This window comes from Syngnathus typhle, linkage group LG2 (genome assembly GCF_033458585.1).
Source record: "Syngnathus typhle isolate RoL2023-S1 ecotype Sweden linkage group LG2, RoL_Styp_1.0, whole genome shotgun sequence".
Lineage (NCBI taxonomy): Eukaryota > Metazoa > Chordata > Actinopteri > Syngnathiformes > Syngnathidae > Syngnathus > Syngnathus typhle.
Genome location: NC_083739.1, coordinates 22,370,839 through 22,390,481, shown reverse-complemented (window position 1 = coordinate 22,390,481; position 19,643 = coordinate 22,370,839). Strand labels below are relative to the sequence as shown.

Here is a 19,643-nt window from a genome sequence, read left to right as displayed (position 1 = left end):
TACAAAGTGATGACCCATGATTCAATACTCCCTTAAACTCCCTCCAAGCTTCTACTTTCAGTTTTCTCACATCTTCTGGTGTGGTCTATCTATAAATTAGCAGCCATGTGTCCATGAATAACAACAGTGAGTCACAGCAAAAGAAGCAAACTAATGAAGCCTTACCAATTTCCTTCTAAATCTGTGTACCTTGATGAGTACATTTTTCCAAAGCGTTAAAACTCGACTGGTGGTCTCATGGTTTCATTTTGTGTGTATCTGACTGGTTGTTGTGTTATCATGAACATATTGCTGTGTCTTTAGTTGATACTCAAATAAAGTGGTGTGTACACAATTTTGCATTAAGGGTCATCTGATTTTTTTGTATTAATATTTCTACACGTTCACCTTCTCAGACAGGGCCTCCTCCAGCGTGGCAAGGGCCGTGTCCGTGTTGCTAGAATCGGTTTGAAGGCCTTGGACTCGATCCTTTAACCCGGACAACTGTTTGTCTTTGTCCTTTAACTGCTCCAACAGGTTCTCAAGCTGGCAAAAAAGAGACAGAGATAGTCAAGTGAGGTCCTTAAGGATCCAGGAATTGATATTCCAGATTATTGTTTTTCTTTTATTCATAAAGGATATATAAAAGTATAATGAGAAACTAGACAAGAAAAACATTTCAAGCCAAAAATAAATAAATAAATGGGAAGCCGCATTACCAGTCATGGGTACATCGATAATGCTGAAATCTCCACAGCTATTGTACAAATAAATCTAATTAGACTCCGGACTTTGGAGTGCTCCACTCTCTGGAGGGTAACCAGCAAGCTTTAATGGAGCCATCTTGGGTTTGGCAAAAGAGAGAAAGTAGCAGGAGGCAATGGGGGGAAAAAATAGGTCTGTTCCCTTCAGTAAATCTTGATTGTTAATAGCAGTCATTACACTTCATGCTAAGTCTGTTGATTGGTCAGTACGTTGGCGATAGCGACAGTAAACCCTTCAGGCGATGATGAGTACGTTTAACACTCTACTACTGACAGAATACAGGCAGCTCACACTTGTTACGGTCCCTTTTTTGGTTCCGTGTAAGTACAACACATATGATCTAAAAGATGCACAAGTGAAAAAAAAAAAGAGTCCTAAAAAGAGCACAAGATGGAAAATACTATTCCAGAAAGGCTTTTGAATACAGTGGAAGCATTTCAACATAATTTCCTTCAAGATACTGTTTGCCAGAAGCACACTTGTGCATCATTTTGCTACCGACATTAAAAAGCCTTATTTAAGGCCAAATTGAGCATATTGCTCTTGCTCTTGGCCACAGGCGCAGCTAGAAGGGGGCCACAGAGGGCAGTAGCTACCCCTGAAATATGTTTCCCCGCCCCCCAGGTGCCAGGCTAGGGTATTTGTGTATTTTCCAATTTTGCTGAGATTTATTTTTTAAATTTCCAACATACGGAACATATATAATCATTCATACATCTTCTCACGTGGGTCTCAGGCGTGTTGGAGCCTATCTTTGAATTTTTAGGGTTTGCAAATGTGTTTGTTTGTTTGTTTGTTTGTTTGTTTGTTTGTTTGTTTGTTTGTTTGTTTGTTTGTTTGTTTTGTCGACCCCTGAGATATATGTCCCCCCCCCCCCAAGAAAAACATCCTAGCCCCGTCATTGTTCTTAGATAAATCACTACACTCTGAATGAGATCTCTTTGCTTTGCCCTTTTAACATAAAAAAAACAAAAAAAAACGCAAGTCAATAAAATATTGACCTCGACATTCCGCCTACTGTGGAACTATCTTAAAACCAAGCGTAGGTCTCAGACTGAAGGAATTTGTCATTGGAGTCACATCTATCAGAAAGGGAATGTGACATTTTGTCCCAAATGTCAGGAGCTTGGAATTGTTGACGATGGAAGCTTTATTTGAGTTAGTCAAAGACGCAGTTGGCTTTTTGCCTCTCTGGAAAGTAAAGCTTTCCTTTAGGAGCTTGGGTTTTGCTGATGAGAATGGCAGTCAATCTCTCAGCGCAAACTCCAAACATGCATAGACTTTTAACATCAAATTGTTGCGCATGGTACGACACCATATACGCCTCGTGCTGTAGCAGACCTCCTACACTGAGCGGTTGTCATGACTACGCAGTCCAGACATTGCACCTCTACTTCTTGTATGTGTCAACGTGTTCTTTTCAGACAGCTCTAAGTCATATAGATAACAACTCCAATATATTTATGGTGGTATCTTTATCTACAAGGTGATGGAGGCACATGAAACTATTCCATTGAAAGTTAGAGTGGACATTTTGTGGAATTCATATGCCGCCAGCAGGTTGGACTTTTGACCAGGAGGCCTACTTAGAAGAGTAAATAGAATGGTGGAAAATATTCAAATATTCTGAGTTTCAAAAAAAATACATTCCTTCCTTCCCAAATAATAGAAACTGTAAATACAACATGAAGGTTAACATAATGACAATCTGCTAATCTGATCACTGGCTCGCTATCGCATTGTGGTTACAGTTTGTTAATAATATTGTTATTACAGCTCAGTTTGATGTGACGAGTGAAAAGCGGTTGAAAATGTGTTTCTGGCAAAAACACTGCGACCTAAACGCAACATATTCCAAAGCAGAACCACAAACTCAGTTGACCCATCTGTCTTCCATCCAAAGAAAGAATAAGAACTCAGTGGCCTCCGGAAGAATCATTTCAGCAGAACACTGAGGAGGCCTGGATGGAGCGTGACCACCATTGCATTACAATTGTTTGCACAGTTTTTCTCAAGTCTTGTGGACCAATAAAATGCTGAACACGATTTGGTTTCTCTCAGTAAAAGTCAACCAAGTCTTCATCTTTCTCCACTTGTAGCTGTTTATAAACATATAACGAGTGTTGTTCTCGACTCAAAGTGAAACATCAACATGAACATACCGTACAAACACAGTTTTGCATACAAACATCCTGTAACACCAAACTTTGTACTTCCCAGGAGGAATGGGGGTCACGCTGACTTCCGAGACTACAAAGTCACAAGTAGACCTGGATAATGTACATGCTGTGATTAAAGAAAAAGCAAGCAAATATTTCGACAAACACACACACAGACGACTTAGTGACACAAACTGTGAGCAAGTCAGTACATGGATTCGAACGCGTGTTGTAAACAAAATGCTTCAAGCTATCCACCTGCACGCTCGTCCCATCTCTGACCATCGCAACTTATCGAATCTCACCATCATCACAAACGCTTGAAAGCTTTCAGATGTGACTTTTCAAAAGAACACACAACTCACTCATAAAAGACTATCACCTTCTCAGTATGGCCTTCGTTTAACCCCTGTCTCTCCATCACATCTCGCAGCCATCTGTGCCTGGGACTTGAACTCAGAGCGGATGAAAGCTGTGATATTATGGAAACTGACGCCCCCTTGTGGACAGATTTTAATCCACCAAGAATGCCAAGTTAAAAAAAAAATAAAGACATTAGAGGAACTTGGAATGTGCATATAAGTACGGTAACCAAACTAGAATCTATTTTCAAGGGCCACAAGGACCTGGGGTCTATGTCAGCTGACTTTAGACTAAAGACAAACTACAGCTTGAACTGGTCACCAGTCAAAAAAAGTCAAGAAAACACAACAACTATGCCCAGTCCAACTGTCAGGTGTAAAGTCGTGGCTTTTTATCAAAACAAGTCAAGCTGCGATTATCATCATGAATATTTGGTGTTGGGTCAAAGCAGCACAACATAAAAAATGTCTTCCTCCTCGTCTCCAGACATCCTTTACATACGAGACGCAATAAGTGTGAGACACAGTGGGAGTTTCCTCTGGCGAGCACAACGAGCAAGGAGGTAAAGCTTTTGAATAAAGACAGAATGCACTTGTGTGAGCCAAGCTCCACCTGACCGTGTGTGTCTGTGTGTTTTTAGCTAAGTTGAGTCACGTCTCTGCTCTTTAGGCTCAAGACCATATCTCGAGCGCCCCTTCAGCTGCAGAATGTTCCGGTAATTGCTGTGTAATTACCCTGTTGCATGATTCTCCTGCTCCCAGTGCCATTAGTATTTTTTTTCCTTTTGTATGGAGAGAATGCAAAGCGAGAAAGAAAGAGTTACTCACCGAAGACCACCGCAGATGTCTCAACTTGGTGTTTTACCTAATATGCAAGACCCCCAAATATGTCTGTTGCTTGTTGGGACGAACAAGCGAGCTTGAGATATGGTTACAGTCTGATGTCAGTTTTCTTAAATGTATACGATTTGGTGAACTCAAGTGCAGGTGGTCAGGCAGAAGATGGACTTGGATAGCTGGAGTCCAACATTAGGCCTGACTAATTTGCAGTCTGCACGGCTCCAATCAGTCAGCCTCGGGCTCTCAACATTAACGCTGGCTGATTGTTGATAGCAGCAGTTGAGGGATAAACGAGTTGAGGGGTGGGGGACTATCGCAAGGATTTTGCCGGAACTTCTCCAGCACCGGCGGGCTTATCTGCAGCCATGTGTCCATGCTCTGATTGGTCAAATGGAATTAGGATGAAAGACATTGGTGGAGTTCAGGCTTATCACAGATGATCTGAGAAGTACAGCTGATACACACAATCGCTTAGCTGGAATACCTCCAAAGCAGCCCAAGATGTTTCTAGATCTGGGGATGGGTCCTCCATATATTGTGTATATATGTAAACAGGGAGTGACAACCTTTTTCTTTTTTCTTTTTACTCTGCGCTCTATCAGTCAATATCGTGCTTTAATATATAAATATATATTATATATATATAAATATATGTATATACATATGTATATATTTACCGACTGTGCTCCTATGTCCAGTGCAACCACGGCCGAGGTAACTGGAGCTGCCCGTCTGCGGTTGCCATAGGGAGGGAACCTGATAGTGGATACTATACTTCCACGCACAAAGCTTGGCTTTTTAAAAGCATGAATATGGATTGAGACGACCACAATGTTTGAACATGAATAACACATGCGTGCCAAGACCGCACCACAACCAGTCTCTGCCTCCTGCAACCCCACCCCGCCCCGCCGGCCAAAGAGAGGGAATGAAACCCAAAATGAAAATAAATAAATAAATAGATGCATCATTATGCATTGGTCACGGTCACATAGACGAAGGGGTTCCAACAGAGCTTCCACTGTTTCGCTGAGAAGCTAGAAATCTTACACATTCACATTCATTTGTTCACTTGAAGGGCAAGTTGCTTGTTACTCTGGGTCCGTTAGACTGGATCTGAAGCTCAAACTACGGCGCTGACATCATAGTGCCACGCAATAAATCAGAGGCCCGTAGAAAACATTGGCGGTCATCTCCTGAGACGAGAAATACACACACACACATAAGGTATCCCTTGCACTATTTAAGAATATGTACAGCACAAATGAGGGGTTAAAGTAGAGCTCTTGACCATTCTAAAGTTCCACATGTCAAAGATCTTTTAGAACTTCACTTTAACAGATGAAGTGCGGTACACTATATGCTGGTAGAATATAGAAATAAGGAGTAGCGAAAGAACAGCCGGGATGATTTAGTACAAAGCAAACACCAATGCTGCCAAAACTTTAAGATGTGAAACACACTGAAACATAAAATTGGTCATTTGTCTCATAGATTTTGAGTCACATTCATTCGTCTTTGGCTTGTGCAACCACATAAATGGACCAGGAACTGTTTTCTGCTTATACTTTTCCAGATGTCCATCCCTGAACTGCCTTTATTGTGATTTTTTTTCTTTAGTGGTTGCAACTCTCGCACAGCGCATTCATTGTGTATGTGCTGCCACTGCACAACGGTGCCGCGCACGAGGCGGGCGACGGGCAAAAACTAAACGAGGTGAAATATGTCTCCATGTCACTGCTGCAAGTGCACATTCTAACTTTCACTTTCAATTTTGGAGAAGCTGGCATATTGTTGACACATAAATGAACTTCATTTCTCTTGTTAGTTTATTCCATTTGCAGCATTACAGCTAATTGCTGATACACCATGTTTGCTTTGAACTCTGAGCTCTACAAATTAACCCGTCTGCCGAACTCGGAACCCAATTGGGTTTGTATTCCAATAAACATTTCTTCAATGTATCCCTGAACCAGTAGCTGCATTTCAAAATCTATTCTACAGCTGAGTCGCTGTAATCCTTAAATCTATTTGCTCTGCTAAGAACCCGATCTGCAGCAAGGGAGTCCAGTCAGAAGACCATTACAATAATCCCGTCTTCTGGAGAGAAGGAGATTTTGTTTTGAATATTAGTGTTATCACATGCGGTCTGACCGACCTCTGTACACCGACCTTGAAAAAAAAATTGCTCTGTGTACTCCTGACCTAATGCCACCCACATCCACCCAAAGGATACATCCCAGCTCATTGCATGTTAATAACATGGAGAGCATAAATCCTTTGGAAATTAAAGACTACAGTCTACATTATCTTCCAGTAAAGAAAAAAAAATTTGATTTGTGCCTTATGACTTAAAGATCACAAATAATGAAAGACAAACTCAACTAATTACTATTGCTGGCTGTCAGTTGAAGTTCTCCTTTCATATCAAGCATCTTATATACTGTAATTGTCAAATGAGAGAGGGAATAGACAGCATATAGCCGAGCACCCCCAAATAACAGAGTGAATCTTAAAAAAAAGAGTGACATCCACAGATTCATGGAAGAAAAACAAGGGGGAGGGGTTGACAGTCTCTTCTATGATCTTTTCTTGGTCTATCTTCCCATCAAACATTTCGAGACATGCAAGAGTGAATGAATATACAGTTCAATGAACTATAATGGCAAGTTTAGCTTTTCCATTTTAAGGTACGAGGCTTTTTTTTTCTAAACAAATTAGTAGATTTCAATTGTCTAGAGGTTGTTGGAAGGTTGATATTCTCTGCTGAAGGTCACGTCCAAGTGGCTGAGAGAGCAACGCTTGGAGGTATTAAATATTCATGCAGTCAAATGTGCAAAGACTGACAAAATAACATGTGACCTTCGATTTGACCTTTCAATTAAAAGCAGCAAGGGACTAGTCAGAAGTAAGGTGAGAGGGGGGACTCTAAACTGAAGACATGAGAGGAAACAAGAATGTTGTAAGTGGTCTGTAACCAAAATGACAACATGATAATCACAGGTGGTTAGAATTAAAACTTGCGCATTGGTGTGTGTGTAACTTTGCATGAAAGTACAGTAGCTTAATGCTAACACTTAATGGCAGAGTAACAACTAGCATCGGAGTTACACTCTATAAACTTTTGAAGCAACTGATATTTGAACACAAACAACTGAGCGGCGCATTACTCGCATGCATGCATTTATTCTTTATCCTCTGCGTAGAAACGACTAATATTACTGTGCTTATTGAGGAGCTGGGACAGCTCCATGCATATCTGTATGCATGCATAATACTGCCCCCAGTTGGCCAAGGCAAGTACCACAGAAGGAGCGCTGAATTAAACGGAAGCAAAAAAAGTGGCAAGAATTGTGTAATAAAGTTTTTACACTCATTAATATTTTTTTTTTGATGTACAAAATTATAGAGTACAAATTTTCTTCACAAACACACATTACAAACTTTTTGGGGAGAAGGATTAATTAAATTAAACTTTTGTTGCAAGGCACAGCAGTAATTTTATTTTTTTTGTAATTGTCTAAAATTGTGAATTTGCTGCTTTCAATGCGCCTGCTACTTGCATAAAATTCAATAGAACCGACGCAATGGCCAAGAAGTACAGTAAAAACCAGTTGGCTGAAAAAGGTGGCCCTCAAATTAAGAACGTCCGTCCACTTTGGAGCAAGCTTTCCTTTTGGTACGTAGCTGCACCTACCTTTTTCTGAAGGACATTGACTTTTCTCTCCTTGACGTCCAACATATCCTTCATGTCTCTGATTTCTCCCGTTACAGTGCTTTTTTCATCTGTTAGGTCCTGAAGCTGCTTGTTCTTCTTTGTCAGGAACTGCTCTTTTTCTTCCAAACGCACCCGGAGAGCATCTACCTAAAAGTCAAAAACATATAACTGAGTACAACGTCAAGGGACAAATACTTTACTTTGATTTGTTGTCTTTAAAATGACATTTTTAAATGGTTTGTTTTAGTTTAGTTTTAGGATCAGATTTTGTTTTTGTTTAATTTTATTTGTATATATGTAGGCTTTGGTATGTGGTAGAGATCAAATAAAAAAAGGTCACTATATGTGACTTTTTGTCTGTCCTTTTTCTGTACCTGCAGCAATACCGAAATACATAGGTAGTCATTTAAAACGAACCTCAAAAGCTAATGTACAATAATAATAGACTAAGACAAAAATAAAGAACATTTTTAGTTTTAGTTTGTTCAATCAATGTGATTTTATAAAAGTGAGATGTCGTTTGGGCTAGTTCTCATATTTTTTTAAAATCATTTTTGTGTTCTAATTTATTTCATTGAGGAAATTATATTTCGTGATTTCATTTCTTTTGTTGACTATAATATCCTTGGCCAGTAGGTCTTATCCAAAAGTATTTTCTTAATATTTGTTAACTCTGCCTACATTTGGATTAAATTAGACGAATAATCTCTCCATTGCTTATTTTCAATGTGGTTTGCTCTCGCATATGCACATCCTCCTTTGTACAATAGATATGTTTTCCAATATTTACACAGGAATGATAATGTCTATTTTCTTTTTAAACTTGAGCTCCTTTTTGCCTTCCTCCGATCCGAACCACCAAACAGGTTGAAGGCACACAGAGAGATCTCCTCTCAAGCACACAAGCACTCACATAAACCAGATGACACCACTAATCCTTGCACCTTGGGTCTGTTAGTGCCTTCACATCAATGCACGGCTGAAGTTCAGGTTCTGCAATACGAGTTGCAAAGAGCCCCTCGACCCACAAATTCCACCTGGAAAGGAGCAATTTAGCAAGAATGTTCGAGAGAGGCTGAACAGGAAATCCCCACTCTCACCTGCACCGGCCCACTAAGCTGGGATAGTACAAAGAGGACACCTTGCTAATACCCTCTAAAAGCACCGATCGCCGCCGGACAGAGGACTGAAAAAAAGGGAAACAGACATGGATAAATGTGGGAAGAGAGCTGAGGAGTTCAAACAGAAGGAGGGATTAAGAAAAAAACGGTGAAACTCAAGAAGTATCAGTCCACTATAGAATATCAGCAACAATGAAACACAGTAAGAAGGTGACAATAATGAACAGAACGGTATTGTTCCCATTTCCTTCTTGACTTTCCGTCACACCTCGATGGCGTTGGCTAAGCGCAGCAAAAGTGATTTTCAGCTGCAGACTGGAAGTTACGTCGAAGCACAAGTGGCGCCTCGCCTGCCATTATTGAATTGTGTCAGCTGACAGTTTTTTTTGTGAGTGATAGATTTCATGATGAATTTAATGGACTCATGAATAGTCAAGATATAACAATAAAAACCCTTCAGATGTGTTCAACATTCTGTGGTTGCAATTTGCATAAGGATTGGAATCTTTGGTATTACTTGGGAAAAACATTGATGTATTTTTGCCACACATTAAAAAAAAACAAAAAAAAACACAACGCAAGGTTAAACAGACAACCACTTGAGCCGACTTCCTCCTTCGATAGCCAAATGTGTATTCTGGACAGTGGTTAGCAAAATGAAACGGAGGCTCAAAGAAAACATCGTCTCTGTTTGTCCTCACCTCCCTTTTTCCTGCCTCACATTTCATCATAAAAGTTTTTCTGGCAGCAAAATCGGCAAAGGTATCAGGCCCAGAGTGGGCTCTGGACCGCAATCAACATCCCAGGGACCATATGAGTCAGACCACAGTCAAGACGGCAGAACCAGAGATGATGGGAAGTCCGCGGCAGGCCAAGTCTAGTGGACACTTAGGGAGTTTAGATAGTAACAATTGCATTCCCAGGAGGATGCATATTCATTGTGGGAATCTAGTCAAGCCAGTGATCCGAAAAACATTCCTAATACACCACACATATCCTGATGAAACATTTTAATCACCAGTGACCTTCAAATGAGTGTAAAAAGATACGACACAGTATCTACTGTGGATATGAAAAGGCAACACCCTCAGTAAAAAGTTTTACGATATTGGGGGAATAAAGTGACCCATCGCGAAAAAAAAAAAAAGTCATTACTTTTTGCACTTTAATCCAAAAAGAGGCCTGTTCAAATAAACTGTAATTGTTTAGAGGAAATAAAAGCTTAAAAAATGGTTGCATAATACTTTTTTTTTTAACCTTTTCATTGCATTACAGCATTCAATGTTTTAGAAATGAATGGCCAGTATATAATTTCCAGTTTACTGAAAAACTTGTTACTGTTTGGATTTTTTTAATGTATAAATTATAAATTATATATACATTATTATATGATTATACCTACAAAAAATATTTATTATTTATGAATTCTATATAATTATTAATGAATGTTTCCATAATTCTGATGGATTTACGTTGTGCCATGGGACATGGGGATTTTCTGGGCATGTAGAAATGATCATTTGAAACACTAAGTAAAACGTAAACATGTCAGACAGACGGATGGACAACAGGACAGACAGATCAGACAAACGTGGTGAGCTTGGTAAATCAGTATTGATAATTCGTGGGAAATCATTGTGTCTTCACATAGATCAGGGGTGTCAAACTAATTTTTTTTGCAGGCCGCATTGTAGTCCTAGCTTCTTTCGGAGGGCCATTATGACTGTCAACCCAAATAAATGTATGAGCACCTCATATTATATACAGTAAAAGCTACAAAACAAACTGACAAATAACTCGTTCTCAAATCAGACGAGTAAAAACTGGTCAAATATTTTAAAAAATATATTTAAATATCTTTAAAAAAAAGATATTAAAAGTGAAGACAATTTGCAATTCTAGTAATGACACGAATTTGATGCAGAATTTGTCTTCGCGGGCCACATAAAATGATGTGGCGGGCCGTATCTGGCACCCGGGCCTTGAGTTTGACACCTGTGACATAGATGAAACTATTAACTATTTATCAATAATAAAATCTTCAAGGTAATTTGAGCAAATTTGTTACTTCAGAATTGGGTAGGAAACCGGTAAGCTACCTGAGGAGTGGCTCTCAAATGTTTCGTCACACACACTTTGGACTTTATCTCATCTGGAATCTCAGGGACATTTTACCTCAAGGTAAGGTCTGGAGAATACCCAAATGTAAAAAAAAAAAAAAAAAATGCCTCACACCGGGACGAGTGAAGCATGGGGTACAGCCCCCAGTCTCCTGCCTCATATACAACTATGGAAACACAGCTGTTTGCCTACAGGCTACAGAATCAGCAAGGAAAAACACAGATGTAATGCGCTCCCCCGCCCACCAGTACCCACACATAAATCGCATAATTCAGAAAAAAAAATTGTGCAGAGTCATGAAAGTCCCTCCAGGTGTATTGTAAAGGTGGATGGATTGATGGAGTAGCACCAAGATGTCACTGTGCTCACACTCTCCATCCATTATCATGTCCACTTACAGCATTGACAGCAAACCAAGGAAAGGTTTCCCCTCGATAACAGATCAATTGGACCCTCTATGAATATGAATTCTGGTCATCATGTTGACACAAAATGAAATGTTGATCCCAAGGGGTCTTGATCTTGTCTTCTCATCACTCGTCCTAATACCGTTTTTTTCCGTGTATAGTGCGCAAAATTTTACTAATTTATTGTCCTAAAATCCGGGGTGCGCATTATACATGGGTACAAAAAAAAAAAAAAAAAAATTTTTTTTTTTTTAATTTTTTTTTTTTTTTTTTTAAATCCCAATGATCGTCACACACGCAGGGAGGCAATGGGTCCCATTTTTATAGTCGTTGGTATGGTCTTAACTAGGCTGGATGTAATTTTTTTTGTTGGCGTTGATTTCTCCGACTGCCCGTAAACGCACCACCGCGCACGGGAAAGAGGCGGCTCTGTAAGGGAGAGACGTTGAAGAGGAATAAAAACACCCTTGGAAACCAAAACTTGCCCCTCGTCGTGACTCGGAGCCGCAACAAATGTTTCGGATTTGTGTAGGGTACATTGTGAGACAGCAAACGAGCAGGTGATCGAGCAAGCCTTGTCTGATACGAGAGCATTGCGGTCGCATGGAGCGTGTTTGAAGTGAACAGCAGAGAAGAAAGGCAAAGTGTTGTGAAATAAAATGCACAGAACGGATGCGCAAGACACGTCAGCTATATAAAGAGCGAGAGTTGTTTTCTTCCTATTAGTTTCAATTCACAGTTTAATTAGCAGTTTCAATCAGCAAATAACAAAATGCGTATTACAGGTAATATTTTATTTCACAACACTTTGCCTTCTTCCTTTGGTCTCTGCTGTTCATCCTAAAACACAAAGGCGCTCTTTAAGCAATGCGACAGTGAGCGCCCGGCGCGCTGCACCAAATTAAGCTCCCTGCGCAGTGCGCACTGAGGTCCACTTAAATTTTAGAAAGCACATCAGGACTTTAAAAATATCTTCTAAATTTCAGCGACGGCTCTGTCACAATAATCGACCAGCCCGGTGCAGTTGGGCGGTCGGCGGCGCGCTACGGTTGAGCGTTCTCTCGCGCGCTCTCTCTCGCTCTATCTCGCTCTCGCACACACGCAAACCGGATATCATACGGAGGCCGCCATTACAGATGCGCAGAACGGATGAGCAAGACACGTCAGCTATATAAAGAGCGAGAGTTCAGTTCTCTACCTAAATCCGTATTACAGGTAATATTTTATTTCACAACACTTTGCCTTGTTCCTTTCTTCTCTGCTGTTCACTTCAAACACACTCCATGCGCACGGAGCGCGGTGGTGCGTTTACGGGCAGTCGGAGAAATCAACGCCAACAAAAGAAATTACATCCAGCCTAGTTAAGACCATACCAAAGACTATAAAAATGGGACCCATTGCCTCCCTGCGTGTGTGACTGTCATTGGGACTTAAAAAAAAAAAAAAAAAAATTTTTTTTTTAAAAAAAAATTCATAAAAATTGGGTGCGTATTATACATGGGTACAAGCTTTTTTCCAGCATCAGCATGCCATTTTTAGGGGTGCGTACTATACATGGGGGCGCACTATACACGGAAAAAAACGGTAGTAATGGAGTTTCATTTCAGGAAGCACATGACACGAAGAACACTAAAGGTACACATAACTCAACATGTAGATGATAAAACTCTCCACATCCAGCATGTATGAATGTTTGCTTTTCACATGGGGCTCCGCTGAGTATTAGTGTAAGAACCTAAGTAGCATGAAACCATACAGGTTCAAATCTTAATGGCTTCCTGTCTGGTAATAATGTTCCCTGCATATTCATGTCAATAGCCCCAAATGCAAAAGTCAGCAATTCTTTTCAAATAACTGTTTCATGTCAATCTCTGCGTGCAAGAAATGAGAAAATGTTCAAATTGTGTTTTTTTTAAAGCTCAGAAGGAAAAAGTGAAAGGAAAAAAAAAAAAAAATCAACTCCAAGGCGCGAAAACATCTGGCGATGCAGTATCATTGTCTTTTTTAATGTTTGCAAGTCGACTTGCGTGAGCAGATGAAAGTTTGCAGTTAAGTAGTAAAGTAAAACGGTGTGACCCTCAAGTGAGAAACTTTTGCGAGAGAAGAATGACACGTGTTGTTTCTGGTGATCCCGGCAGCCTCAATTTGATAGCGGACCGAGCCAAGCTATTGTTTAATTGATGTGTTTCATTGAAGATGTTCCACAAAAGGACACATGTGGGAAACATCATCAAGAAGATGGTGCTTTATATCAGACATTTCATTCCAAGTGAGGAGAACAAAATTGAAATGCAAAGTTTGCATGATGTACAATACATGGCCATGCAAATTAGTAATCCATTCAGCACGTACAGAAAAAAAAAAAAAAAAAAGGTCTCAGCCGCTATAGCTCCACGTTAGGTTTTTTTTTCCACATAGTCTCTGCAGGGGGGTTTATTTTGGACCTATCCATGTTTGTCCTGGGCGGCCCGAAAGCATTGCTGCTTCCACAGCATCCCAAACCACATAAGCCATGAAAGCAACTTGGGCCTGAGAATGGTAACCATGATTGACCAAGTTGGGTTGAAGTCAACTCAACCACCTTATGGGGATTTTGCACAATCTCTGTTGAGCAATTCAGCCACTTTTTGGATTGGGAAGGAGATCCAACCAGCTGGGAAGTTTGTATTATAAGTATTGTCCAAAGGGCGGCGCTGTCACAGATGATAAACACATCTTGCATTCATTGCATGGGACACAGGGGAAGGAATTTGGAAAAACTACGATCATCATTACATCTGCAAACATCTTGTTTCAAAGAGGTTGTGCACTTTTTCTGGGCTGTTTAAATATGTAAGAGGCTTGCTGTTAGGTCACTTGATCTGCAGGAGTTTAGTTTCAACTGCGCGTGGTCATAATCGCTGCAGGAAGGACACAGACATCTGTAGTTTGGAGAGGTTTCTTCAGACAGGCCGCAAATTCTCATATCTGTGCTCAAAATGACTATTTTCTGCAATCTGTCGATAAATTCAAACGGGGCCTTGTGGAAGCTGTCCTCGACACTGACCGACAGATACATCAATTGTTGCTCCTATCAGCCATTGTGGATCAATTACTGTCAGTCACATGAACCACGACTGGCAAAGTGCGCTGGTGTGGATATGACCGCCTTGGCTGGAGTAATAACTGTATGAAAGACACGATTTAGAGAAGCAGAGACGAACCAATAATATGAGTAGAAGGGATGAATGAGTTAAAAGCGAGGTCCTGTGCTCGAAAAGCGAGTGACGGACAGGCAACAGAGGAATGCGGGGTAATACTTGGCCCCCAAATGCCCTAAATAGCTTTACTCATCCTGGGCTTTTGCCCACTTAGATGTGGAAACTCAAGACTTTCTCAAGCAGGGAAAATGCGACTTCAATAGTGGGAGAAAACCTCTTGAGACCGGGCGAAGATGATGAGAGTCAAGCAATCAGCCTGGAGAGTGGGTGTGTTTTGCATGTTTGTGCTTAACATTTAGTGATACTATCTGATCCAATTACATGTCATGGGAGTCTATGCAGCCACCATCGGAAGCATTAGAATCAATTGAATGTCACTACTTCAATATGAATTATTCATAGCAACACGCATATTCTCAGACATGTCAAATGAAAAGAAAAAGATTCTAGTTAACATCTCATAACAACACGTTTGAAATGTGAAACTATATCCGATTAAATCCTCCAATAATTGGAATTTATCACACTAGGTTGTCAACAACAAAGCGCTCTAAAGAGGCCACGCTGTTTTTATATAAAGGGGATGGTCTACTCATGCCTGAGTACCAATGTGTATATACAGCATTAGCCACACACACCAAAAAAAAAAAAAAAAAACTAGTTTAAAGCGTAAGTCAAGTCAAAAATTATCTTTACAATAATGTGTTCTATGCACCTGCAATAGTCTTAATACTGTATTCTAATCAATCAATTAATAATATAACTCTTTACTTCAATGAACAAAATAAATAATACCAAAAGAAATGTGTCCACTTCACTGGATCAGGTATAAAAAGGTCTCGCCAAACACCCCTGAAATCCAAACCACCCACTGAAACCAGTCCCTATAAGTATGATGTGTTCACGACAAGAGCCAAAATTCCTTTCGCATGTATGGACAATTAGGCCTAATTTTGGCCCAAATTGCTTCCTGTAATGATGAGTGGACAAAGTTAGCAGGCCACTCTCAACTGGGGGAACACAGAGATCTAAAGTATCAGTTCCAAGTCTTGAGAGTGATGGAGAAAAATGTTAAATGCTCCCTGCTTTCACAGACACACCATCTCGGTACATGCAACAGGCCTCCATCCCTCATAGCACAGATAAAATCATTATAGCCATAAAGTATAGGGACTTCAAAGATGGCCTCCTCTTGGACAGCTTTAATCTTGGACAGCCTAATTGTGAGAATGCAGTATTTATTTGCACCTGTACTTATATATGCAAACTAACCTCAGTCTGTAGCGTATTGGCACGTTGCTCTTTGGCTTTGAGGGACTCCTTAAGCACCTCGATGTGTTGCTTGCAGTCCGAGTTCTGATTGGTTAGCGTTTCCAGTTTGGTCTGCAGGGCCTGCATGTCCGACTCCTTCCTGTTCAGCTCCTGCTTCAGCTGCTCTATCTGGCAATCACACAAAATAAACATCTCGTCAGTCAGTCTTGAGGGGGACTGGTGCAAAGGAGAACGTGCAACACATGCAAACGGTGACACTGTTTCGCTCAGTCGCACTCGTGCGGACAACAAATCATCAGCCACGAAAATAAATTGTGCATGCTGTTCTCAACTAAGATAGTGGAAGACAAATACAATGCAATATTTGGATTGGCAAATGCTTTTGCACGATAGTTACGAGAAATACGTTCGAATGAAGGCGTTCGAGTGTCCTCGCATGTACATACTCGCAAATATGTTCGAACGTGCTTGCTACTACATTCAAACTTCTAGCTAATTGCTACCATACTAAATGCTACACTGCTACTTGGAGCTAAATGCTACGATACTACTTGCAGCAAAACCCTACATTGCCTACTTGCAGGAAAACGCTCCAATGCTACTTGGAGCTAAATGCTACATTGCTATTTCAGCTAAATGCTACTTGCAGCTAAATGCTACATTACTACAATCTTTTTCTTGTAATGACAGAGGCTATTGATATCCACATGCACAACCCTAATACATTTGCAAGTAGCAACAACACAATTTTGTTGAGTACAGAATGACACAACTATTGGGCTGTCTGCGATGGTATGGTTTCGAGGAGCATGGAGCGTGAGGAGTTTCACTCCCCACCCCCTCACACAAACACGTGGAGACAAAAGTGTTCCAGAGCAGATATGGAAAGGGATGAGAGGCGGCGCTAGCAAGTCAAGTGAAGTGAGAGAGACCACTGAATGTGACAGGAGAATTCAACCGATGATTATAACTCGTCAATGGACGGACTGCTAGAAAACGACAGTTTCTTGTTTAGTTTCAAACTCAGCTCAAAGCAAATAAGAGTGACGTCATGCAATAAAGCTAAATTGAGAGCTACTTTGCAGGGATGACCATACAGAAAATCCAAGAGAGAAACAAAATCTGCTTCTTCTGATTAAAATAGAAGTTGCCCTCAAAATATATGCCAGGGAGCAACAACTCTATTGGACAGAACACAAACATGCTTTATCATCCCAAACACATTAGCATGCATTAGAGCCATGCACATGATATGTTCAAAGACAGTTGTCGTTCTAGCATGCAACACTCCAGACATGCAGGAGTCGTCCGAGACATTCTACCTTGGTCTTCGTAAATTTACAATGGCTCTTGTAGACCTCCACCTGTTTGAACTCATCCTGCCTATCGTCAGGATGTAGCTGGCCGCTGGTCTTCAACATCTGGACCTCATCTTCTAAGTCTCTGATGTTCCTCTCCAATGAAGAGATCTTGGTGTCCTGCACCGGCAACAGCAGGCGGATTGAACTTTCACAAGAGATTGTCTGCCTTGCATATCAGCAATTAAACAGCCATCTTTCTTTCAAGCCATCCATTTGTTCATCCACGCAGTCATGCATAAAACTAGAGTGTGGTGGTGTAGAAAGCTCTTGATCTTGATGTGGAAACAACCATGCACCGTTTCTAATTTGAAAGCACAGGTTGGGTAGAACTGAGAAGGACAAAGAAAGGATGTTGAGGAAATACATACCTATTATGGAGAAGGTTAAAAAAAAAAAAAAAAACATTTGAAATTTGATGCTAAAGATCTTTTTTTTTTTTTAAAAAAACGAATTTATAGGCTCTATACCCTGGCGTGTGAGTAAACGGCTGGAAAAGGTTCTGCTATGGGCAGGTCCTGAGATTGTTTAGCTGCATGTGTTCATACATACCCTGAATGCTAAACCTTGGCCCAGAAGAGAACGGGAATTGAATAAATGGAAGCAGATTGCATGATGCCACCAGCACACGCTACAGGCAACATGGAAGCATCTGACCTCCATTACTATCTCTGACATCAGACCTGACCAGAACATGGTGCTGCAAATACCCTCCAAAAAGGACCCAGAGAACATGCAAATTTCTACAGATGGGGATTGCAGGTTTCGCTTTCCTTCAAATGTTGAGTTGTAGAATTTAAATGATTAATAATACATGTGTGGGCAAAGACAAGTAAGCGTAAGTCAAGAGAAAGACACAAAGACAGAAGGCAAAGCAAACTGATGAAGACACAGCATTCCAACCTCGGAAGACTTGGGCTCAAGATAAAAAACAAAAAGATCAAGAAATGAGCACTCATCGCCGTACCTGCCAGATAACATCAGGATCAAAACAAAAAGGGGGTGTGGTGTTCTGTAATCACAAAGGGAAAATGCCCAGTGCACATTACAGACAGCAACGACGGACAGTTTTAGCTTGAAACTTTGTCAAACTTCATAATGTTCACATTTTTAACAGGAATTATTTCACCTCCACTTCTTTCATTCAAAATGTACGGCCCTGTTTTCGCAAGTCTAGCACAACGAACTATTCCAGAAGAGCTCATCAATAATTGACGTTGTGGTCTTATGTCACTTGCTCTCCGTGTGTCGCTGAAGAAAATAAAGCCTGACGCATTAAATTTCATCTTTGTTTCTTGTTCAGTTGACACACAAATCGGTGGCAATTCTTCACTTCAGGTGCTGTATTGTAGCAAAGTCCTACCTTCATCTCAATGACAGTCTGCAAAGCCCTGGACTTAGCCGGGTCTGCCTGCTGATTCCGCCTATGGAGCTCTTGAGGAGGAACTCGATAGAAATATGCTTGGCGGCTCATCATTTTGATTGCCACGGGATTAAATGAAGATGAATGCTCATATGATAATACGATCCGACGGGTTTTTTCCTTCTATCTCACTCAGTCTGGTCTCGACCTTTCCTGAAGATGTCTGGCATGTTACTGTTGTTGCAGCAACAGCGTGCTGCGCATGTGCTTAGCTTCTCCTATCAATAATTAATAATTGCTTTTTACTCATAACTACAGCCATAAAGTAAGTTACTAGATGGAGGGCCACTAATGTCATTTGTTTTACATTGCCACACTTCAGAGAGAGAAGATCCATCCATTCCAAATTTGTTATTCTTCATATCCAGATCAGAGGCTGCCACTCAAACCTTTGCTTCCTTAAATGCAGAGGAAGTCCACACCCGCCTTAAATTTCTGTTCTGGTACATTTCTGACACAAAACATCAACCAATACCGCACTTTGGCCCAATTATCTCAAGCATCTGGCATCGGATATTTTTCCAAGCCAACAAGATTCTGGCTCGGACATGAAAGTCATCAAAAAAATTGAGACTGAGATGAAGGTGTCAGACTGATGTTTAATCTCATTTGATATCGGAAAATAATCCACGGTAATTCAAACGACTGATTGCTGAGCTTTGAAGCTGTGACGGGTTGAGAGTGTGCAGAGATCTTTGACACCAACTTTGTCAGATATAAAATCATTCAAAGCCAAAAAGAACACTCCAAATGAATGTTCCTTGGTTGTATACACAAAGGTTTCCTTGACAGTGTTAAAAAAATAAATAAATTGAGATGCGGTAAAGCGGTAAAAGGGAAATCCCTCCGTACAGTTCTGTGGTAGACTGAGACACGCTAGAATCTTCTGAAGTTCTTCCAATGAAATTAGAGTCGACG

The 19,643-nt window shown here is 40.6% G+C and overlaps 1 protein-coding gene across 2 annotated transcripts in view; it reads right to left on the bottom strand.

Annotated features, from left to right (window-relative positions):
* The window catches only part of LOC133150428 (ERC protein 2-like), a 101,626-nt gene that overhangs the window by 71,690 nt on the left and 10,293 nt on the right, over positions 1-19,643 (bottom strand). For both annotated transcript variants that reach the window (XM_061272948.1, XM_061272949.1), the window contains exons 4-6: positions 15,945-16,112; positions 7,803-7,970; positions 388-525 (exon numbers count right to left, since the gene is read on the bottom strand). In XM_061272948.1, the coding sequence (XP_061128932.1) occupies positions 388-525; positions 7,803-7,970; positions 15,945-16,112 (474 nt within the window). The remainder of the gene's footprint in view (positions 1-387; positions 526-7,802; positions 7,971-15,944; positions 16,113-19,643) is intronic.